The sequence below is a fragment of the Pleurodeles waltl genome, chromosome 2_1, assembly GCF_031143425.1.
Source record: "Pleurodeles waltl isolate 20211129_DDA chromosome 2_1, aPleWal1.hap1.20221129, whole genome shotgun sequence".
Taxonomy (NCBI): Eukaryota; Metazoa; Chordata; class Amphibia; order Caudata; family Salamandridae; genus Pleurodeles; species Pleurodeles waltl.
The window spans coordinates 581,928,780-581,953,717 of record NC_090438.1 but is presented as its reverse complement, the minus strand read 5'-3'; the positions used below and the strand labels follow the sequence as shown (position 1 = coordinate 581,953,717).

Here is a 24,938-nt window from a genome sequence, read left to right as displayed (position 1 = left end):
TTCTGCCTTGGCTGAAATTCACCCATTGCAGCCTTTTGGTCATACTAAAACTTCTGGAGCTGTTGGCTGGCCTCAAGGTTTTTACTTGCCTTTTCCATATACTCTGCCATCCTTGAAAGTAGGCCTAGTACATAGTCCACTATATCTTGCTTAGGCTCATGAAAAGGTTTCTCCCAGCTTTCTTTCACAAGAGCTAGTGGTCCCCTTACAGGATGGGCAAACAGAAGTTCAAAGCGGGAAAACCCTACTCCCTTCTGAGGCACCTCTCTGTAGGTGAAAAGCATACATGGCAAGAGGACATCCCATCCCCTTTTGAGTTTTTCAGGGAGCCCCATGATCATGCCTTTCAATGTCTAGTTAAATCTTTCAACAAGACCATTGGTTTGTGGATGGTATGGTGTGGTGAATTTGTAAGTCACCCCACACTCATTCCACATGTGCTTCAGGTATGCTGACATAAAGTTGGTACCTCTGTCAGACACCACCTACTTAGGAAACCCCACTCTGGTAAAAATACCAAAGAGTGCCTTGGCTACTTCAGGGGCAGTAGTCGACCTAAGGGGAATTGCTTCAGGGTATCTAGTAGCATGATCCACTACTACTAGTATGTACAGGTTCCCTGAGGCTGTGGGAGGTTCAAGTGGACCCACTATGTCCTCACCCACTCTTTCAAAGGGGACCCCCACCACTGGAAGTGGAATGAGGGGGGCCTTTGGGTGTCCACCTGTCTTACCACTGGCTTGACAGGTGGCACAGGAGACACAAAACTCCTTGACCTTCTGGGATATGTTGGGCCAATAGAAGTGGTTGACTAGTCTCTCCCACGTCTTGGTTTGTCCCAAATGCCCAGCAAGATGAATATCATGAGCTAAGGTCAGAATGAACTCCCTAAACTCCTGAGGCACTACCACTCTCCTAGTGGCACCAGGTTTGGGATCTCTTGCCTCAGTGTAAAGGGGTCCATCTTCCCAATAGACTCTGTGTTCCTGTTATTTTTCCATTGGACTCTTCAGCAGCTTGCTGCCTAAGGCCTTCAAGAGAGGGACAGGTTACTTGCCCCTTACACAACTGTTCCCTTGAGGGTCCCCCTGGGCCTAGGAGCTCGACCTGATAAGGTTCTAACTCCAGGGGCTCAGTTCCCTCAGAGGGCAGAACTTCTTCCTGAGAAGAGAGGTTCTCTTTTTCTTGTTGTGTTGCAACTGGTTCCCCAGTTGTCTTTCCTTTCCTCTTGGAGGGTTGGGCCCTTTTTCCAGGCTCCAACACCACTTTTTCACCCTGAGCCTTGCACTGTGCCCTTGTCTTGACACACACCAGTTCAGGGATACCCAGCATGGCTGCATGGGTTTTCAGTTCTACCTCAGCCCATGCTGAGGACTCCAGGTCATTTCCAAGCAAACAGTCTACAGGGATATTTGAGGAGACCACCACCTGTTTCAGGCCATTGACCCCTCCCCACTCTAAAGTTACCATAGCCATGGGATGTACTTTAGTCTGATTGTCAGCGTTGGTGACGGGATAAGTTTGTCCAGTCAGGTATTGACCAGGGGAAACCAGTTTCTCTGTCACCATGGTGGCACTGGCACCTGTATCCCTCAGGCCTTCTACACTTGTCCCATTAATTAAGAGCTGCTGCCTGTATTTTTGCATGTTAGGGGGCCAGGCAGCCAGTGTGGCTAAATCCACCTCACCCTCAGAGACTAATGTAGCTTCGGTGTGACACCTGGTTTGCTCTGGGCAGACTGTTGATCCCACTTGGAGACTGGCCATTCCAGTGTTAGCTGGAGTAGAGTTAGAAGTGGAACCTTTCTTGGGACAAGCCTTGTCTCCAGTTTGGTGTCCAGGCTGATTACAGCTACGACACCAGGACTTTTTGGGATCAAAGTTTTTACCCTTGTACCCAAAATTGGATTGTGAAGAGGCTCTGGGCCCACCCTCCTGAGCAGGTTTTTGGGGGCCTGTAGAAGACTCTTTACTATTTTTCCCTTTGGATGTCTCAACACTCTTCCCCTGGGGAGGCTCTGTGACCCCTTTCTTTTGGTCACCCCCTGTGGAAGTCTTGGTCACCCTAGTCTTGACCCAATGGTCCGCCTTCTTTCCCAATTCTTGGGGAGAAATTGGTCCTAGGTCTACCAGATGCTGATGCAGTTTATCATTGAAACAATTACTTAACAAGTGTTCTTTCACAAATAAATTGTACAGCCCATCATAATCATTTATACCACTTCCTTGAATCCAACCATCCAGTGTTTTCACTGAGTAGTCAACAAAATCAACCCAGGTCTGGCTCGAGGATTTTTGAGCCCCCCTGAACCTAATTCTATACTCCTCAGTGGAGAATCCAAAGCTCTCAATCAGGGTAGCCTTCATGAGGTCATAGGATTCTGCATCTTTTCCAGAGAGTGTGAGGAGTCTATCCCTACACTTTCCAGTGCACATTTCCCAAAGGAGAGCACCCCAGTGAGATCTGTTTACTTTTCTGGTTGCACAAGCCCTCTCAAAAGCTGTGAACCATTTGGTGATGTCATCACCATCTTCATATTTAGTTACAATCCATTTAGGGATTTTCAACATGTCAGGAGAATCTCTGACCCTATTTATGTTGCTGCCACCATGGATGGGACCAAAACCCATCTCTTGTCTTTCCCTTTCTATGGCTAGGAGCTGTCTCTCTAAAGCCAATCTTTTGGCCATCCTGGCTAGCAGGAGGTCATCTTCACTGAGGCTATCAGTGATTCCAGAGGTGCTGGACCCTCCTGTGAGGGAAGCAGCATCTCTGACTATCACATTTGGAGTCAGGGTTTGAGGAGCCCTGACTTCTGTAACTAGGAGTGGGGGTGGGACTTCCTTCACATCACTAGTTTCTTCCTCTAGGAGGTCATCCTCAGAGGGGTTGTCTTTAGCAAACTCTGCCAAAAGCTCCTGGAGCTGTAATTTGGTAGGGTTTAAACCAGCTTTAATATTTTTTAATTTGCAGAGAGACCTTAACTCTCTCATCCTAAGATGGAGGTAAGGGGTGATGTCGAGTTCCATCACATTCTCTTCTGCATTAGACATTGTTTCTAAAAGTTGGAATACTTTTTAAGAATCTAAAACTATCTCTAGAACTTAATTCAAACTTTCACAAAACTTTTTAAACTCTAAAAGAAATGCTACAGGGGTGTGGAATTTATTAAAATATCTACTTGTCCAGGGGACAGGTTGCTTCTCAAATCTACTTGTCCTGTAAAAAGATCTACTTGTCCCTTTGGTGCCATGTAGTGTGGCGACAAATTATGGCAGCAATCTCATTATGTAAGAGCTCTGATAATAGCCTCTCTGATTATGCCAGGGCTACTACCTTAGTAGGGCTTGAATACTTGCAGTTTCAATCCCTACTGTAGCAATTTCCTTATTTTGCCACCTTTCTGCAGATCTGCATACTGGGGCTGGAGGAAGCAGTAAGCAATAGTTCCAGGGCTGGAATGCCTTTGAGTCTGCAAACCTACTAACCTGCATGTTTTAAAGATTTTCACCAGCTTCTCTCTAATATTTTCCCATAATAAGAAAGGTTGGACATTTACTCCTGACAATGGCAGAATTAGAACTTCTTCCAGGGTTGGGAAGAAAGTGGCTGGAGGGAAAATGAACTTGCAAATGCTCAATAGATTTTCACATGAGCAAATCTACACATCGTATTTACCCATGCTAAAATACAGTTCACAAATATTTCATAGGGGTACGACATATACCATGGGTGCACTTTTGTGACTTTCTTTAAGAATTTGGGGCCACATGTCGGTAGGTTCAGATTTGCGACCCGCAAATTGCGAGTCAGAGTGACTCGCAATTTGCGAGTCGCAAATCCAAATGTAGGATGGTGTCCCTGACACCATCTGTGATTCGCAAGGGCTTTGCAAATGCCCACCTCATGAATAATCATGAGGTGGGTCGCAATTTGCGACCCCCTTGCGAATGGCGGCCCTCACAGGGATGGTGGCCTGCTGGAGACAGCAGACCACCATGTCTGTGACTGCTTTTCAATAAAGCATTTTTTTTTTTTTTGTAATGCAGTCCGTCTTCCTTAAAGGAAAACGAGATGCATTACAAAAACAAAAAATGAAACGTTTTCGTTTCATTTTTTCAGAGTAGGCAGTGGTCCGCAGGACCACTGCCTGCTCTGAATTTTTTTTTACAGTGACATTCACAATGGGGAAGGGGTCCCATGGGGACCCCTTCCCTTTAGCGAAAGTGTTAGCACCCATTTGAAATGGGTGCAAACTGCGATTGGTTTGCGCCCGCGGTCACAAAACAATCCTACATTGCACTGCGAGTCGCAATTAGGAAGGGAACACCCCTTCCTAATTGCGAGTCGGAGACCCGTTTTGCGATTCGGTAACCAGGTTACCGAATCGTAAAACTGGGTTTGTGCATCGCAATGTGCTTTTTGCACGCCGCAAACAGCGAAAAAGTCGCTGTTTGCGACATGCAAAAAGCTACCTACATGTGGGTCTTGGTCCCTAATTAGGTCTGGTGTTAACAAAGACCTTTTGTTTTTATTAAACTTCTATTTCTCTCTCTTTCGGCTGGCTTTACTGTGAGCAATCGCATTCTGCTCTTCCACAAGGAGCATATTGGCACACAAAGTAGTTTTGTTCAGTGTCAGGAACTACAGTGGCAATCAGTGACGTAACGAAACTGGAAGGTGCCCCTTTGCAAAGAACATGGAGGAGCCCCCTCTCCAGACTCACTCAGTCCAGGTGCTGTGCTGAAGGGGCCCCCTGGAGGGCGGCTGCGGGGCCTTTGTTATGCCACTGGTGGCAACGTGTGCTTTTAGAGTTCAAAAACTTTTTTTTTTTTTTTGCCAGTGTTTGTTACAGTGTTGAGGGCCTGATAGCTCCCACAACAATAAAGTGTTACAAAAGCCATGTCAAAACAAGACACGCATTGATGAAACTAAAAGACTTATAAAAATATGTCAGATCAGTTGGCTTTGTCAGTGTTTGTTTATTTTCATGCTTCCCATAATCGTGTTGAAAATGGTTACACTGATTTTCCATTAGAAATATTTTTGGGAAATACTAGCATGCACCAACACATTTTACTAAATGACACTTCATTTGCATCTAATCAGAGAGCATTCTGGGAGCATTATACTTAGCCTCATAGCCTAAACTTTTCAAACATGTGTATACACGTTTTTTTTTGTACTGGAACCAACGTCAGTAGTGAAGTGTGACCTTAAAACATTTATTTACAGCACTCACCCTAATAATGAAGGCTTTCAAATAATGAACCATAAATACAAGTTCGAACAGTATTATCTTTTGGAAACACATTATCTCAACTGCAGAGTTCCACTCTCTGTAAACAGACAGACAAAGGGTTTGTGCTGCAGAGGGTTGGGCCTACTTGTCCCAAGGACAAAATAAACCTAAAAACTTGTTGCCCTTGACCCCAAACAAGATGTCCCGGGCGTCGGGCGATAGGAATTCCACATCCCTGTGCTAACAGGGACTAACACAAGGCCCTAGCAGGACTTTTAAAAATTTAGAAAAATAGCTCAAATTTCAAAAATCAGTTTCTAATGACAATTTTTGGAATTTAGTCGTGTGATCAGGTATTGGCTGAGTAGTCCAGCAAATGTAAAGTCTTGTACCCCACCGCTGATCTACCAATGTAGGAAGTTGGCTCTGTATGTACTATTTCAAAGTAAGAAATAGCATGCACAGAGTCCAAGGGTTCCCCTTAGAGGTAAGATAGTGGCAAAAAGAGATAATTCTAATGCTCTATTTTGTGGTAGTGTGGTCGAGCAGTAGGCTTATCAAAGGAGTAGTGTTAAGCATTTGTTGTACACACACAGGCAATAACTGAGGAACACACACTCAGAGACAATTCCAGGCAAATAGGTTTTTGTATAGAAAAATATATTTTCTTAGTTTATTTTAAGAACCACAGGTTCAAGATTTACAAGTAGTACTTCAAATGAAAGCTATTTCAGGTAGGTACTTTAGGAACTTTGAATTAGCAAAATAGCATATACTGTTTTCACATAAATGACATATAGCTATTTTAAAACTAGACACTTATTGCAATTTTCAACAGTTCCTTGGAGAGGTAAGTGTTTGTTAGTTTTTGCAGGTAAGTAAACCACCTACGGGGTTCAAGTTTGGATCCAAGGTAGCCCACCGTTGGGGGTTCAGAGCAACCCCAAAGTTACCACACCAGCAGCTCAGGGCCGGTCAGGTGCAGAGGTCAAAGTGGTGCCCAAAACGCATAGGCTTCAGTGGAGAAGGGGGTGCCCCGGTTCCAGTCTGCTTGCAGGTAAGTACCCGCGTCTTCGGAGGGCAGACCAGGGGGGTTTAGTAGGGCACCGGGGAGGACACAAGTCCACACAGAAAGTACACCCTCAGCGGCACGGGGGCGGACGGGTGCAGTGTGCAAACAAGCGTCGGGTTCTCAATAGAAATCAATGGGAGACCAAGGGGTCTCTTCAGCGATGCAGGCAGGTAAGGGGGGGGTGGCTCCTCGGGGTAGCCACCACCTGGGCAAGGGAGAGGGCCACCTGGGGATCGCTCCTGCACTGGAGGTCGGATCCTTCAGGTCCTGGGGGCTGCGGATGCAGTGCCTTTACCAGGTGTCGGGCCTTTGAAGCAGGCAGTCACGGTCAGGAGGAGCCTCGAGATTCCCTCTGCAGGCGTCGCTGTGGGGGCTCATGGGGGGTCAACTCTGGCTACTCACGGTCTCGCAGTCGCCGGGGAGTCCTCCCTGAAGTGATTGTTCTCCACAAGTCGAGCCGGGGGCGTCAGGTGCAAAGTACCAAGTCTCACGCTTCCGGCAAAGTTGCAGTCTTTGGTGAACAGACCCGCTGTCCTCAGGAGTTCTTGGTCCTTCTAGATGCAGGACAGTCCTCTGAGGCTTCAGAGGTTGCTGGTCCCTGTGGAAAGTGTCACTGGAGCAGTGTCTTTAGAAGTGGGGAGACAGGCCGGTAGAGCTGGGGCCAAGGCAGTTGGTGTCTCCGTCTTCTCTGCAGGGTTTTTCAGCTCAGCAGTCCTCTTCTTCTTAGGTTGCAGGAATCTGAGTTCCTAGGTTCTGGGGAGCCCCTAAATACTGAATTTAGGGGTGTGTTTAGGTCTGGGGGTTAGTAGCCAATGGCTACTAGCCCTGAGGGTGGCTACACCCTCTTTGTGCCTCCTCCCCTCGGGCACATCCCTAATCCTATCGGGGGAATCCTCCATCTGCAAGATGGAGGATTTCTAAAAGTTAGTCACCTCAGCTCAGGACACCTTAGGGGCTGTCCTGACTGGCCAGTGGCTCCTCCTTGTTTTTCTCATGATCTCCTCCGGCCTTGCCGCCAAAAGTGGGGCCGTGGCCGGATGGGGCGGGCAACTCCACTAGCTGGAGTGCCCTGGGGTGCTGTAACAAAGGGGGTGGGTGAGCCTTTGAGGCACACCGCCAGGTGTTACAGTTCCTGTAGGGGGAGGTGTGAAGCACCTCCACCCAGTACAGGCTTTGTTACTAGCCACAGAGTGACAAAGGCACTCTCCCCATGTGGCCAGCAACATGTCTGGTGTGTGGCAGGCGGCTAAAACTAGTCAGCCTACACGGATAGTCGGTTAAGGTTTCAGGGGGCACCTCTAAGGTGCCCTCTGGGGTGTATGTTACAATAAAATGTACACTGGCATCAGTGTGCATTTATTGTGCTGAGAAGTTTGATACCAAACTTCCCAGTTTTCAGTGTAGCCATTATGGTGTTGTGGAGTTCGTGCATGACAGACTCCCAGACCATATACTCTTATGGCTACCCTGCACTTACAATGTCTAAGGTTTTACTTAGACACTGTAGGGGCATAGTGCTCATGCACTTATGCCCTCACCTATGGTATAGTGCACCCTGCCTTAGGGCTGTAAGGCCTGCTAGAGGGGTGACTTATACCTGTAGGCAGTGTGAGGTTGGCATGGCACCCTGAGGGGAGTGGCATGTCGACTTAGTAGTTTTGTCCTCACTAGCACACACAAGCTGGCAAGCAGTGTGTCTGTGCTGAGGGAGGGGTCCCCAGGGGGGCATAAGACATGCTGCAGCCCTTAGAGACCTTCCCTGGGATCAGGGCCCTTGGTACCAGGGGTACCAGTTACAAGGGACTTACCTGGATGCCAGGGTGTGCCAATTGTGGAAACAAAAATACAGGTTAGGGAAAGAACACTGGTGTTGGGGCCTGGTTAGCAGTCCTCAGCACACTTTCAAATCAAAACTTAGCATCAGCAAAGGCAAAAAGTCAGGGGGTAACCATGCCAAGGAGTTATTTCCTTACACTGACCATGGCATGCTTCCAGACCTTTGGAACGATGCCTTTCTGAAGTGATGCATTTAAAAGTTTGATAAGTATTTCCATTTAGTTGGCTTCCAATTTCCTCAAAATTGATGGGGGGCAAGTGTCAAGCGAAGAACCTGACTTGATGAAGCCAAGTAATGATACAAACATTGAACAGTCCAGAGGTTGGAAGGATCTCAGTAAACAGGACCCAATGAGGTGGCCTGGCTGAGGTGTAGGTTCAAGTGTGGGGGTGAAGGAAGCCTGAATATCTGCCACTTTCTTGGAAAAGAATGTAACTAACTCCTCACATTGCATTTGAGAAAGTGGGACAGCAGGAGTTGTATTCCCAAGGTCAGATAATTACTTTACCACTTGGAACAATGTTTTTGAGCACTTTTGAGCCACCCTTTATCTGAGAAAAAGGAGGCTGTAGCTGCTCAACACTTTTGTGATATTCTTTTACGGCCAACCTGTTTCTTATTTTATCCTGAATGCAATAGGATTTGTGGCAGGTCCTTTCAAGAACTTTGCATCCTCTTTTACTCTCTCTCAAATCATCATTGAACCAAGGAGCTCTAAAACTACCTCAGTTATTTACTAATAGTAAGCTTTTTTTCTTCCTGCTTCTGATGTGCACTTCAGGATTACTGCTCTCTTCTTCCCCTCCTACACCTTTTTTTTGCGGTCCCTATGACAAAATCTGTCTCCGGATTCATTTTGATCTGTTTTAAAAGTAGTCCTTCTCTAAAAGATGTGTCTGTTGTAGAGGCATGTATGGCAGTCTGATTTGTGTGGCAACAACAATACTGCCAATCGTTTGGTTAGGACATATAGGCCCAGAGCCTAAAAGGCAATGATTTTCAATGCTATAGATCAGATTCCTCTTTTGTCCAATTTTATTCCAGCCTTTCCGTGTCACAAAATGGTGTCTCCTGCCCTTTAGGTCCCTTAGGAACATGTGATTAAACCTTCCCCTTAGTTTAAACTTTTCTTTTCTAGCATCCCATAAAACATTTAACCAAACTACCCTCTCACCCTAAACCCCGACTGGGAACAATCTTAAAACTCTATCTTTTAAAGTTTGAACCCAGATCCAGGAGGGACCATCAAACCTCTACCAGAGCTGGGCTCCCTGGCTCCCTCAGTAGTCCATCCCATGAATAGTTAAGTACCTTGGCACTCTGTTGCATACAAAATGTTGATTACAGACCCTCATTCTACAGGTTCAAGAGTTAGTCTGGGCGTTCTAGTTCTCTCAACATGCTTCAAGTTAAATTTGTTGTATTCTTTAAGCTTATCAAGTCCTGCTCGCCTTCCTTGTGCTGTGAGGTAATGTCTAGTTTAGATTCCTGCCTGTTGGATGTTACACTACTCCATTGCCTGCTTCTCAGAGCATTACAAAAAGGATTTAGCAGGTTCCACTTGCTCATGATTCAGGTCTTAGATATTCAGTATTTTTTTGCCTTTGTTGGTGACCACAGATGATAGAATTGGCATTGAAAAATCAGATGTAAATGTACACAGTATGCATCCAATGTCTGTGGTCCTCAAGAAATCTATAATTGGGTGGAAGTTCTGTTTTTTTGTAGGGGATCAAAGACATTTCTTGCTGTAACAACAATTGTGTCTCTCAGATTGTACAGTACCTTTCGACCTGGCAGATTCCATTATATCTTCTGTTAGTAAGAAATTCAGAACCCACTTTAAGATGGCAGTGCATCATCAGCTTCTGGTTGGTGCTCTTCCAACTCTTTGGGTTCTGTTTAGACGCATATCTTCTACTCCACTGGCTGAGAGGATGAAATGAAATGATTGCTTCTTGTAATATGTCATTCCCCTCTGCCCCCGGAGAGGCACACCAGATTCAGATGTTTCTTCTTGAGCAGTTCTTATGGTTTTCCATGTCCCATTGTAAATTTATGTTCTAGTCTTTGATTGTTAACAGTTCTTGCTTTAGAGTTTCTATTTCCTCCTCTTGTGCATTGTCTTGTCCTCTAGTGTGGAGACCTGTTTTTCAGCTCCGACAAGTGTTTTGATCTCATGTCTTGGGTCATTTTTCAAGGCAAGAATGTCCACCTGTAGGTTAAAAAAGTCCTCTATCTACACCCTGGCTGCTTCTATCAGCACATAAGGAAGATTGTTGTGTTAGATGGACCACATTCTGTCTGGGCCGATGTTTCAGCATTTTATGCCCTGGTTGATAAGCATGTCTTTAAGGGCAGTGTCTTTTTTGTGTTTTACAGTGTCTTTTTGGGGGGTTATTCCATGCATAGCCAATCCTTACTTTTAGGGTATTTCAGAAAGCTGAAAGACTGTTGGTTAGGTGGTGTATTTTTAGGTATGACTGGGCATTGCTAAATGGGAGCTCTCTGTCATATGTTTAAGTCTGTCACATCTATCTTTTTGCACTGTATGGCAGCATTTCAGAGAGAGCTAACCACCCCCCCCTCCCCCCCCATTCTAATTATCTCTATGATCTCTTTCCTGGGCAAGAGAAAATAGGAGTTATCGCTTTGCCAATGGGAGCCTGCTTCTCCTCACTGACTGCTTCTCTCTGAGTTCCTGCTAGGTGATTGTGCACAGTGAGTGCTGCTTGCCCAGGCCTCTGTTCTTCCGATAGCCACCCCTTACCTTGTCCGCTATTTCTTTTGTCTGGCTCATGCTCTCATGAAGCTGTTGTATATTCCAAAGTTCTTCTTTGACATGCGGTGCACCACTTCTGCCCTTTTGACTAACCTGATGATTGCCCCAGTGTGTTATTTTGGGCCCATAGCCTGCCTCTCCATGCGAATAATCACCCTTTTGCCTTACACTGGTCGATCATTGGAGGAGGCCACTTTTTCACCTCTGTGCTGCGCCTCTGTTCGCTGACTCAGGTTGCTCCCAACCTGAAGGCCGCAGCTAGAAAGCCCATCCATGGCCTATATGGATTTGTGCATGCCTTGTATTGAGTTCACATGCTGCCTCCACTACTCGGCTACAGTGGCATTGCTGGTGGATTTGCTTTCCCAGTTGGTCCATGGTGATGGTTGTTCGGTCACTCCAAAGTTTACCCTGGACCCCTGCTAAGCCGCACTTTTCTGCTTTTCAAAGTGCGTTCGGCATTATACCTTCTTCACAATTTCAATCAGGTGGCCTTGTATATGGTTCCATGTGCCTCCATCCAATAGCTGGGCATTGGTCATGGCAACATTGCATCTCTGTACCAGAGTGGATTGTGTTAAATTCGGGAGATAGCTGTAGTTGGTGAAGACTCTGGCAGAGGAGTGCAAGACTCATTCTACTCCTCCGCCTTCTTGGCTCTGCAACAGTTTAAATGTGATTTGTTGTAGTTTTTCAGGACATTGTTTATATTAGAAATGCAGGTTCCAGCAAGAGATATATTTCCTAAACATTTTTAGTAAACAAAATCTGAGTCCACCATCCTTGTTTACTTGAGATGTTGAGGGAATGTTATCTACTTTGCAGGTCAGGCCTTGGTTTCGTAAAAGATCTTGGAATTGACCTGAAAAGGTATAAGTTGAAGTGATAAGTTTATTGTAAGTATATGTGAAGGTCCCCAAATTTGTCAGCTTAGATAACTTTTCGGTATTCACCATTCCATTGATCTCACACATCACATCAGGGATGAGCGCTCTACAACGTTAATAAAATTACTGCAGAGGCCATTAAATTAAGGTGTTGTGACAAAATAATGCAATCTAAAGATTGCCATTTCACTTTTTGGAGCAATACTAATGAATATACCAGAAAGCTGTGTTATATCGCTTGAATTCTTATAAAATACATAATTCTCTCTTTAATCACCAGGTTGATAAATAGCCTGGTTGAACATATTCCAGAAATAAAATATAAATATCGACATAGAAGCACACAAATTGAAATGTCAAAGAATGTAATATCATATATCAGTCAATTTGTGAAACAGCGTTTTAATTTCAGACGGAAAAGTCCAAGACCACAAGTATCTTCATTCATTAGATTTTGGCTGCTTTAAAACACTGTAATAAATGCACTAAAGCGTAATTTTGATTTAATATCTTGTTTTTTTGCAGAGAAGGATATGAGCTTTTCTTTGATAAATTGAACGAATACAATATACCTGTGTTTATATTTTCTGCCGGTATTGGAGACATATTGGAGGAAGTAATTCGTCAGGCTGGAGTCTACCATCCTAATGTAAAAGTTGTCTCGAACTTCATGGATTTTGATGATAATGTAAGTATAGACTAATACTTTTGAGAGAACAGTTAAAGCAAATGGGATGATGCAGTACATATCCTCATATAGTGTATATCCTCTGCAGTTTGGAGTTTCTGCAAACCCAGACTGCTGAGGATACTGGTGTTTCTTCATGTGGGTGGTTATAATAGGCACTCAGTACTGCAAAGTCTTTAAAACCTAATAATATTCCTCTGGTGGTGTAAGTATAGTGTAAACCTAGGTGGTGCTATTGCAGTAGTCAAATACACATTGATGTTTTCCTTCATGAATACATCAATGTGTTTGCAGTAGCTTTGACAAGACTTCTGTAGCAACCAGTAAAATAGTGTTTGATGCATTTTATTATGGGAAAGGTCTTTTTGACAAAAGAGAACTAATTTAATGGTCTCCCACGGGAGGATACACATCATGTTGCTAGTAAGTGTTTTGATGCCCATTTGATTTTCTGAACTGAAATACGTAGGATTTATGGAAAGATACTTTTCCTGAAGATGAAATGTCATTGTCTCAAGATACATCCAAATCTACTTGTATTCATGCATTCTTTTGGAAGACCCCAGGAGATTATTCTACTCTCCATCTTTGACAGTATTTGTGATTTTTGCACATAAGGCAGGCATTGATTTATTGTCATATATTCATTTCAGGATACAGTGATAGTTACTTTATTATTTTGTTGAAAATGTAAGGTTTTGTAACTTGCTTTAAACTAGAATGTTTTTGCTGATAAACCATTATCACTACCTTTACCATATATTTGTTGAAAGGTGTGCTGCCATATTGTAGTGATAATGGATTTCCTTTATACTCATTGTTAGGAAAGGTTCATAGGTAGCCCGTCAAGTCACACACTTGTTTAGGGAGGGCAGCTAAAATAGCCTAAACATCTTTTTTTTAAACAAACTAGGCTGATTTTTTTTTTCTCTCCACCGCCAGACAATGGTAAAAAAGATACCTTGATGGGTCTCAAAAGAAGGATTTAATAGCCAAATACAAACGAAAACCAGCTATTTCGCGTCACTAGAACTCACTCATCATTTGATAGCACACGTCTCCCATTTGTAAGTGATTGTTAATCAATTTCTTTTTTTAAATAAAATACCATTCTATCACCCTTGGGGCAAGTAGGGATGCAGTTCCTGGCAGTACAACAATGTATTGTCTGAAGTAGTCCCAGCTATCACCTTTCAGATTCTGGTGATACATAGAGAAATCCATGGAAACGTACAATTGCAGTGACTTATGTGGATACCAGTAAAAGAAAGGTTTGTTTCTCTTTACATTAAGCCGATAACTTGCACAACTATAAAGATATGAGGTAGTTTGATGAAGTTCCAAGGACTGACTACCATTCTTTACATGGCACCCTGGTAAACAAATACCTGAATTTACACTAGTTCTCTTCCAGGGGATCCTCATCAATAGTCATAAGCACAGAATATTCTCCCCCCAGGTGCAGGAACCCGGGACCCATATTAAATATATATGTGTAGTAGAATAAAATTACATAGAATATTATAGACATATATACTTACATGTAGTTACATATATCAATGCAGCCTATATTAAATGCTAAAAAATACCTAATTTATATTGAGTTTTCCTTAAAAGAAACCTTTCACGAGACTCAAACGTTTCTGTAAATCAGAAAAGAGAGAGCATAAAGTGCAAACACAGCCTTTATTGAAGAGAAAACTGCAAGATAATACAAAGGCATTGTTAGCCAATAGGCTGCAATAAAAGCACAAGAGAAACTGACACTGTGCCTTTAAGATCCTCAGGATCTTCTGTATCCCATCATGCCCCAAAGGTGACAGGTGACAGCACCAAGCTCTCCAGTTTCTGGATTTCTGTCCAGAAATTGCTTTATACAGATCATTTATTGATACTTTTACACAAAGTCTTTTGCCATCTGCAGTGAAGAGAAATAATTTTCTGACAGAAAAATGTAATTTGTTCTCCCAAAAATGCCCTCTTTTTTTGTCAAGTGCCCTGCTTGTGGCAAAAAGAAAGCACAGACTGACACCCATTCAGTCTGCATCATGTTTCTTTCTGAAACCAATCTGCCTGAGACTTGCCATCATTCTCAGAATCTCTCTAAAAAAAAAAAAACTGTAATAGACTGAGAGAAGATACGACTCCAAGGGGTTCAAGAGAGAAAAGGCTACATTCTCAGAAGGACTTCCACCCTCCTCCAAGAAGACTGCCTCTTTTCCCAAGGAAGTCTCCAGAGGCAGATCTACTGACAGAAGAGAAAAATGGCGAACAAGATTTACTTCTAGAGGTAGGAAAATACCTATCTGTTCCGAGTCAGTCAGCATCGTTGTTGAGAATGCCCCCAACCACAAGGCACTTTTTGCCTGCAAGACCGCAGTTGTCGACGAAACAATGGCAACCAACGTCGAGAGACTTGATGCCTGCAGGGTCGCCTTCGACCACAACGCATTACCATAAGACATTGAGGAACACATCGTTGTGGGAAGTTCACCGTCCCTCAACGTCGACACATGTCTGGGCAGATGTTGCCATCGATGAATCACCACCGGTCGACGTTGAGGTCGAATCATTGTGCATAGACTGTCGACGGCCACCCACAGCCAGTCGATGTCGAGGCAGGTTCAGACAATGAAGACTGTCGACATAGTCTTTCGTTCATTTACATCGAGACATCCTTCACACTCTCTGTCAACGACAACCAGGCGCCAATCAATACCATGACTGTCATCCCCTACTGGGGTGGCATGGTGAGCAAAAGAACGATGGATTAAACCTAGATCTGTGACTGGGGGTGAGTGTTTGCATTGTCAGCACTCCGTCCATCATCCTTTTGTGTTGCTAAAGATCCCCTAGATAGTCTCCTTCGGTGGCATCCAGACACCAACCGACGTAGAGAGTCACATCAAGGCAATCTGTGTCAACAGCTGCTTGGCACCGTTCGACATTGAGGCATCACTCACCGGCTAAGACTTCATCCAGGCGTGAGTCGTCCACAAGACTCCAGTCGGCGTCAGTACCTCCTTGTTCGACTGCTAGAATCTTAAAGAAATACAAGGCCCAAGATCAATGTCCTTTATTTCAGAGAACCGACCCTCTACCGTACTCGGTCATTATAGCTGCCGCCAAAAAGATGCACTCCATTGCAGTGGCCGCCTTCATGCCTCCTGATAAGGAAAGTAAGCAAATGGATTCCTTAGGGAGAAAAATGTGCGGCACATCAGCTTCATCTATGAAGGTCTCCAGCGCATCAGCATTACTGGGGAGATACTACAGGACTCTCTGGGACTCACTCTCCAGATCTACAGACAGACTACCCAGAGAAGACAAGTAAGACTTCCAGGAGCTCTTGCAAGGAGGAAGCCTGGTTGCTAACCAGGTAATTAGCTCAGAGGCGGATGGCTCTGACCTGGCTGCATATGGATACTCTCATGTGATATGTGCCAGACGCTCATTATAGCTTCGTCTCACAGGCCTTAAACCAGAAGCGTATCCTGAATCTCCCCTTCCCTGACAACTCCTTATTTGGGTCTCGCACAGATGACGAGATGGCCAAAATGGAAACAGAGGTAGACACACTCAAGGCCGTGGGTATAGAGAAACAAAAAGACTTCCGCTGCAGGTGTAGACTGTATGACAGGCGCCCCTTCTATCAGAGGGTTCAAACCCCTCACTGGTTCCCATGACGACACCAATAAGCCAGACCCCAGTACCAGTCTCGTAAGTCAATGTGGGAATGAGGAGCTAATCAGCAAACTCCAGCTTCCTCCGAAGCACCAGGCAAACAATGAGATGTTGCTTCACGCGTCTCTGTTACCTACTCCAGTAGTGGGAAGTATCACCTAGCACCTGTACATGTGCCATTCCATCACCAGCAACAGCTGGGTCTTAAATATTGTAGAGAATGGGTACTCACTACGCTTCAGGTTACCAACTCTGTATGTTCCACTGTCAAAAGCTGGTTCTGCAGAACAAAGTTTCTACACTACTCTGAAAAAGAGCTATTGAGGCGGTCCCATCTTCTCAAAGGAGGCTAAGAGTGTACTCTTGTTATTTTATTGTAAGGAAAAAAGACCCAAACAGAGAATTCAGGCCCATTCTGGACTTAAGACTACTAAACAAACACATCTGCAAGGAAAAATTCTGAATGATTTCTTTCCACCAGATCTAGCCTCTGCTCCAGCAGGGGGACTGGATGTGTTCCATCAGTCTACAGAATACCTACTTCTACATCCCAATAGCCAAGAAACACCGGATGTACCTGCGTTTCACAGTGGCATCCAAACACTACCAGTACAAAGTCCTGCCTTTTGGCTTGAAGTCAACTCCTCACACATTCTTTAAGTGCATGGCAGGAGTAGTAGTAGCAGCAGCCTGGCGAAAGGAAAATGATTTTCATCTATCCATACCTGGATGACTGGCTGGTGAAACGCTCCTCCCCGTTCAAACAAGACAGTACTACCACATCTGTTTTGAGACCATCAAGTATCTAGTTCTCCAGATCAATGCGGACAAATCGATCCAGACTCCAATCCAGAAGCTGCACTATCTAGGCGGAACCCTGGACACAAACCTTGCAAAAGAGCATCCTTCAGAAGCCCAGAAGTGTACCAACGTCCTCCACATTCCACATCCATCTTCTGGACAGGTATGTCGCTTCTGGGGTTGATGGCCTTGTGTATTCAGGGGTGTGGAATTTATTAAAATATCTACTTGTCCAGGGGACAGGTTGCTTCTCAAATCTACTTGTCCTGTAAAAAGATCTACTTGTCCCTTTGGTGCCATGTAGTGTGGCGACAAATTATGGCAGCAATCTCATTATGTAAGAGCTCTGATAATAGCCTCTCTGATTATGCCAGGGCTACTACCATAGTAGGGCTTGAATACTTGCAGTTTCAATCCCTACTGTAGCAATTTCCTTATTTTGCCACCTTTCTGCAGATCTGCATACTGGGGCTGGAGGAAGCAGTAAGCAATAGTTCCAGGGCTGGAATGCCTTTGAGTCTGCAAACCTACTAACCTGCATGTTTTAAAGATTTTCACCAGCTTCTCTCTAATATTTTCCCATAATAAGAAAGGTTTCACATTTACTCCTGACAATGGCAGAATTAGAACTTCTTCCAGGGTTGGGAAGAAAGTGGCTGGAGGGAAAATGAACTTGCAAATGCTCAACAGATTTTCACATGAGCAAATCTACACATGCGTATTTACCCATGCTAAAATACAGTTCACAAATATTTTATAGGGGTAAGACATATACCATGGGTGCACTTTTGTGACTTTCATTAAGAATTTGGGGCCACGTGTAGGTAGGTTCAGATTTGCGACCCGCAAATTGCGAGTCGCAAATCCGAATGTAGGATGGTGTCCCTGACACCATCTGTGATTTGCAAGGGCTTCGCAAATGCCCACCTCATGAATAATCATGAGGTGGGTCGCAATTTGCGACCCCCTGGCGAATGGCGGCCCTCACAGGGATGGTGGCCTGCTGGAGACAGCAGACCACCATGTCTGTGACTGCTTTTCAATAAAGCAGTTTTTTTTTGTAATGCAGCCCGTTTTCCTTAAAGGAAAACGAGATGCATTACAAAAATGAAAAATGAAACGTTTTCGTTTCATTTTTTCAGAGCAGGCAGTGGTCCCCAGGACCACTGCCTGCTCTGAAAAAATGTTTACAGTGACATTCACAATGGGGAAGGGGTCCCATGAGGACCCCTTCCCTTTTGCGAAAGTGTTAGCACCCATTTGAAATGGGTGCAAACTGCGATTGGTTTGCGCCCGCGTTCGTGGTCACAAAACAATCCTACATTGCACTGCGAGTCGCGATTAGGAAGGGAACACCCATTACTAATTGCGAGTCGCAAACCCATTTTGCAATTCGGTAACCAGGTTACCGAATCGCAAAACTGGATTTGTGCATCGCAATGTGCTTTTTGCACATCGCAAACAGCGAAAGTCGCTGTTTGCGACATGCAAAAAGCTACCTACATGTGGGTCTTGGTCCCTAATTAGGTCTGGTGTTAACAAAGACATTTTGTTTTTATTAAACTTCTATTTCTCTCTTTCGGCTGGCTGTACTGTGAGTGATCGCATTCTGCTCTTCCACAAGGAGCATATTAGTTTTGTTCAGTGTCAGGAACTACAGTGGCAATCAGTGACGTAACGAAACTGGAGGGTGCCCCTTTGCAAAGAACATGGAGGAGCCCCCTTTCCAGACTCACTCAGGGCAGGTGCTGTGTTGAAGGGGCCCCCTGGAGGGCAGCTGCGGGGCCTTTGTTATGCCACTGGTGGCAACATGTGCTTTTAGAGTTCAAAAAACTTTTTTTTTTTTTTTGCCAGTGTTTGTTACAATGTTGAGGGCCTGGTAGCTCCCAAAACAATAAAGTGTTACAAAAGCCATGTCAAAACAAGACACGCATTGATGAAACTAAAAGACTTATAAAAAATATGTCAGATCAGTTGGCTTTGTCAGTGTTTGTTTATTTTCATGCTTCCCATAATCGTGTTGAAAATGGTTACACTGATTTCCCATTAGAAATATTTTTGGGAAATACTAGAATGCATCAACACATTTTACTAAAAGACACTTCATTTGCATCTAATCAGAGAGCATTCTGGGAGCATTATACTTCGCCTCATAGCCTAAACTTTTCAAACATGTGTATACAGTTTATTTTTTTTTGTACTGGAACCAACGTCATTAGTGAAGTGTGACCTTAAAACATTTATTTACAGCACTGACCCTAATAATGAAGGCTTTCAAATAATGAACCATAAATACAAGTTCGAACAGCATTATCTTTTGGAAACACATTACCTCAACCTAAACAGGCAGCCAAAGGGTTTGGGCTGCAGAGGGTTCAGCCTACTTGTCCCAAGGACAAAGTAAACATAAAAACTTGTTGCCCTTGACCCCAAACAAGATGTCCTGGGCGTCGGGCGATAGGAATTCCACATCCCTGGTATTGTCATTGTCCCCAATGCCAGATTACACATTTGACCACTATGAGAGAATCTGAAGGATCAGTGGGATTAATTCACAGACCATTGGGACAACAAGCTGACCCTGTCACCAGCTGTAAAATAGTCCCTGTAATGCCAGTCTCATTGCCAGAATCTCCTGCTAGGTGTCCATTTCTTCCAGGACATTCCTGCATAAATGCTCATAATAGATGCATCCCCTCATGGATGGGGGGTGCACATGAGTCCCCTCCATACATAGGGCCTGTGGTTGGACAAGGAGCAATGATAACCACATCAACATGCTGAACCCACGGACAGTCCATCTAGCCCTCAAAACCTTCTATCCAGCCATTCAATCCAACTCTTTCTTGGTTCAGACATACAACACAACCAGAGTGCACTATCTATACGAGCACTTCATCTCGCCCTCTCTCTCAGGAAGCGCAAACCACCTGGAACTGTCACATAACCAGAAAGATGACAATCACAGCGATTGACCTCCCAGGAGTCCAGAACACACAAGCGAACTCTCAGCTAAAAATACACCGAATCATATGACTTGATTTTTCACAATGATGATGTGCGAGATATCTTCCAAGAATGGGGGCATCTGCAAATGGACCTGTTTGCAGACAAAGACAACAAAAAATGACCAGACTTTTCATCCAGGTTCTACTGATGAGGAACCAAGAGGAATGCCATTTTGGTAAATTGGTCCGGGACATTGCTATACGCGTTTCCTCCTATTCCGTTGACCCAAACAGTCATCAACAAACTACAGAGCCAGGACCAGAATGATCCTTATATCCCCAGAATGGCCACGCCAATGGTGGTACCCAGATCTCCTCCACCTATTGTAAAGACCACACAGGAGACTGCCATGCAGACCGGATCTCCTCTACAAGTTTGGAGGTAAAATTCTCCACCCCTACCTTCCCTCGTTGAGCTTGACAGCATGGCTCCTGAATCCCTGCAGTAGGGACACTTCGGCCTTACTCTGGAATGCATGCACATTTCTAGGCAGTCTAAAAGATCATCAACCAGACGTTCTTACGGTTTTAAGTGGAAAAGGTTTTACATGTGGTGTGTTCAGAATCAATTCCATCCAATTCTGGGGCAGCAGGAAGTAATAATACCCAATCTCCTCCATTTAGGAAAATCTGGTTTGCAATTTTCTTCAATTAGGGTGCATCTGGCAAATGTTATTCTTCCAAATGCATGTAGTTAAATATTTGTTAGAGGGACTGAAGAAGGTGTTCCCACCTATGCGTTCCCCCTCTCTTGCTTGGGAGTTGAATGTAATTTTTTGCAAAACGCATGGGTCCACCTTTCAAACCTATTCATAACGCATCCCTAAAGCACGTTACCTGGAAAACTGCTTTTCTTGTTGCCATTACTTCCTGCACGCAGAGTCAGCGAAATGAGTCTCTGTGTGCCAAAGAGCCTTACACAGGCTACAGGTTAGTGATGAGGACTCACCTGAGTTTTCTTCCCAAGGTTGGGGGTCTGATTTCCACATTAGCCAGACAATTACACTCCCTATGTTCTTTCCTAATCCATCCACACCAGCAGAAAGAGCATTACATTCTTTAGATCTTAAGAGAGTGCTGACATTTTACTTGGAGAAGACAAACCCATCTGGCAGTCTTACCGTTAATTTGTGAATTATAGCCCTATGAGAAGAGGCATTGCCTCCTCTAAACAAGCCGTTTCTAGAATGATAGTTTCTTGCATTCAATTCACCTTCCAGTTAGCTAGAAACAGTTACCTGCCAGGCCCAAAGCCAACTCTTCAAGGAGCAAGGCGGCAGCAGCAGCCCTAGTAAAGAATGTTCCCATTTCCTTAATCTGCAAAGCTCCTACTTGGAGATCTGTGCATACTTTCGCAAGGCATTGCTTTCTGGATTCAGACACTAAGACAGACACCCAAGTAGGGCATGTCTCCTTAAGAAACCTATGTAGGTGATGATAACAGCTGCTTCTGCTTGTTCTTTCTTCGTCGCTTAGGTGCTTGCTACTCTAGTCAGTGCTTATGACTATTGATACAGATCCCCTGGAAGAGAAGGAATAGTTACTTACATGTAGTCCTAGTTCTCCTCCAGGGGAATCTTCATCAAAGTCATAAGCAACCCACCCTCCTCCCCGGATGAATCGTGTAAGCAGCAGTTCATACATGATTGTGTTCCGTCCCTCATAGCACCGTAAAAAAGTATTGACTTAACTGTCACCTTTGGGGCATGGTGGAATACAGGAGATCCTGAGGGTCTTAAAGGCACGGTGCCAGTATTTTCTTGTTATGCTTTTAATGCAACCTATTGGCTAACAATGCCTTTGTATTTATTTGCAGAGTTCTCTTCAATAAAGGATGTGTTTGCACTTTTTGCTCTCTCTTTTCTGATTTACAGAAATGCTTGATGCTGGTGAGAGGTTTATTTAAGGAAACCCCAATGTAAATTAGGCATTTTTAACCTTTAATATAGGCTGCATACATTTATGAATATACCTGTGTGTGTGTGTATATAAATATATACATATATATGTCCCCTCACGTGGGCAGCAATATTCTGTGTTTATAACTCTTGGATTCTCATGGAAGAGAACTAGGTTTACAGGTAAGTAACTAATCCTTTTATAGGACCACAACTTTAAGATAGGTCAGTAGTTGAGGTTGCAATAAGTGATCATGTGTGGTCCAAGGTGGCTAAAACAATGATGCAAAAACCCATAAAGACATAAGTTGATAAAATAGAAAATATATCTGTGTTCCTCCATTTCCTCAGAGCATAGTAGACATCAGGCCTTCTCTTCGTTGGTTTAGGTACTAATTCACTTCAAAGGTGAGCAAAGACACCCATTGTAATCTTGACTCTGCAGTGGTAGGTTGGCCAATCAGTCAAGACTTAGGACCTGATTTAGATGTTGGCAGTCGCACCGCCAAGCTGCCTCAGCAGCGGACCCGAGAAGTCCCGCCGTATTTAGATATTACAGACCTGAAGGGGGCTAACTGGTGCTGTTTCGCTGACAGAGGGAGTACATCGCAGAACCCAATGGACAGTCGACAATGGCAGTGACTACAGAATAGAGATAAGTCTCTCACACAAACTCTACCTTTGCCACGTGTCCTCCTGCATCCCCCTGGCACCCACACATGACACAGTCTGAACCACCAACTACACACTTATCTACACAGGTACATGGGCACACAATCACAACTACACACATCGCAACAACAAATGCCACACAACACCACTCACCAGAACGTTGCATGCAGCAACACAACATCAGCGTCGTATGCAAGTGGCACACATACTAATACAACCACATCAATCATTCTAGCTCCATCCACCTCAACCAGCCAATGCATTGCTCATACATACAGACTCACACAACTCACAGCACAGCATGACAGGTACAGGTCTGCTGGCACTGTGCACACATGGACACAGTGCAGGTGTGGATGTACCGTCATTGTGGTGCCAGCATTCATTTGCCAATGAATACTGCCACCATAATGACAGTTTTGTATGTGTGCAGTATGTCTTGTGTACCAGTGTGTCCTCACCCGTGTCTGACTCATTTGTGTCCGTGACATATGCAACTTAAAAAAAATGACTGTGACATATATATGTCTGCAGTGGTCCCTTGTGCATGTGCAGTGACACCCCTCACCCCCCAAACGTACACAGCCAATGCGGGTTCCCTAGCTTCGTGTCTAGCGACGTGTGTCATGTTTCCTCCGTGGTCCTGTGGCAGCAGCGACGGAGGGTCCTGTTCAGTCGCGTTCAGTCAAAAGCGAGAGTGAAATGAGGAAAAAAGGTGGGTTTTCATCCCTTCGCCCACCCACCCCGAATCTGCCAACTCAGACTTGGAGGCCAGACCACCATTTCTTCCTTGGTGGAGAGGCAGATCCAAATCTGGATAATGGTAAGTGTTGCTGGAGTCACGCCGTCAGTCACTATTTCCTATGGCACCATCAATGGCAGATGGGAATTCTTGGTGGAGTTGGCGCAACTCGGACAGGCTTCTGCCTATGGGACCACCAGCATCTAAATCTGGTGGGCGGACCGCCAAGGCGGCAGGGACGTTTTCAGTTGGAAAAGCGACAGTGGGGCTGTTACTGCCAACATCTAAATCAGGCCCTTAATCCAGGGGTGTCATAGCTTCTGATCTAGTTATAGTATGACACTTTAATACCTGACTATAAAGACAGTGTCCAGTTGCTGTTGTCACGTTAACAAGGAAAATAACTTGGAAATTGAAAATATGAGGGTAGTTCAAAAGGTGAAAAGAAACACACTTAAGTTCCAGACACCTTTTGAAGCTGAGATAGAATTCCATATGTAATGGTTGAAATTAGAGACAAGTAGCCCACTATGTGTTCATAGCAAGTGGTCATGATCGCTTGAGAAGCACTCAGCTGACTTCACAGACAATAGGAATTTGGATTCCCATACTCTAGTCAGTGAACTGTCACAGTGTATGTTTCTGTGAACTAATATAGCTTCTAGAACAGGAGACTAAGGCTGCGGAAGGCACTTGAGGGGGTACGTCCAAAGAAATCCACCAAGAAACCACATACATGATGTACCAAAGACCAAGTTAAAAGAACCAACCTCTTCGATCAGTTGCATAGCGTCTACACCATTGGTTCTCAAGCTGTGGGCAAACTGATTTTTGGTGGGTGCGAAAGTCAGAGCAATAAATAAAGATGCCTTTAAATTCTGTGTTTCACCTGTCGCATTAACCTCAAAGATAGTGGTCAAATGTGAGGCTGCTTTATTCTTTTAACATGGGAAATGGTGTTTACTTTTCTTTCTCTGACTGGAAAGTGAACAGAGTTTTAAAATGAATTGTGTGACAATGTAGGATATTATTTTTGCAGCACACAGCCAAATGTAAGTGCCTGTTAATGAACTGTATGCATCCACCAGTTAGGAAAGCAAAAATTAAGCACTTATTTTTCTGAAATGTGAAGATGCAGATATTTTATTAGAATCAAAACAAACCAAGACTCTTAATTGGTGGTGCACAAATGATAAATATTCACGGAAACCTGATTTCCGTACATTATCATTTGTGTGCTACGCAGTGATCATTAAAACTGCATGTCTGTAGAATTTAGTGGCCATGTAAATGACAATGCACTTTTACACAATGCTTTAGTTGCATTCAAAAATTGCAATGCCTCATGTCCATTAAAGGTGTGTGGATCACAAATGCTTGTTCTAAAAAGTGAGTTGTGGTTCTAAAAAGTTTGAAAACCACTGGTCTACACCCCTTTCTATAGCAACTAAATTGTCCGTATGAGGGTTAATACGTCCCAGAAAAAAGTCTAGGGAGTTTGCAGTAGAATGGACTTCTACAGCTATGTTTGTGAGACTGCTAGCTATTATCCTTTAAACTATTTTGGTGGGGCTCTTTCCCTGTAGCATTGTGCTATATTGTAACTGTAGTTGTATTTATATAG

At 44.2% G+C, this 24,938-nt stretch overlaps 1 protein-coding gene across 6 annotated transcripts in view; it reads left to right on the top strand.

Moving 5' to 3' along the window:
• Window positions 1–24,938, top strand: part of NT5C3A (5'-nucleotidase, cytosolic IIIA) — a 286,713-nt gene that overhangs the window by 232,473 nt on the left and 29,302 nt on the right. For all 6 annotated transcript variants that reach the window (XM_069215464.1, XM_069215479.1, XM_069215482.1 and 3 more), the window contains one exon: window positions 12,347–12,509. In XM_069215464.1, coding sequence (XP_069071565.1) covers window positions 12,347–12,509 — 163 coding nt within the window. The remainder of the gene's footprint in view (window positions 1–12,346; window positions 12,510–24,938) is intronic.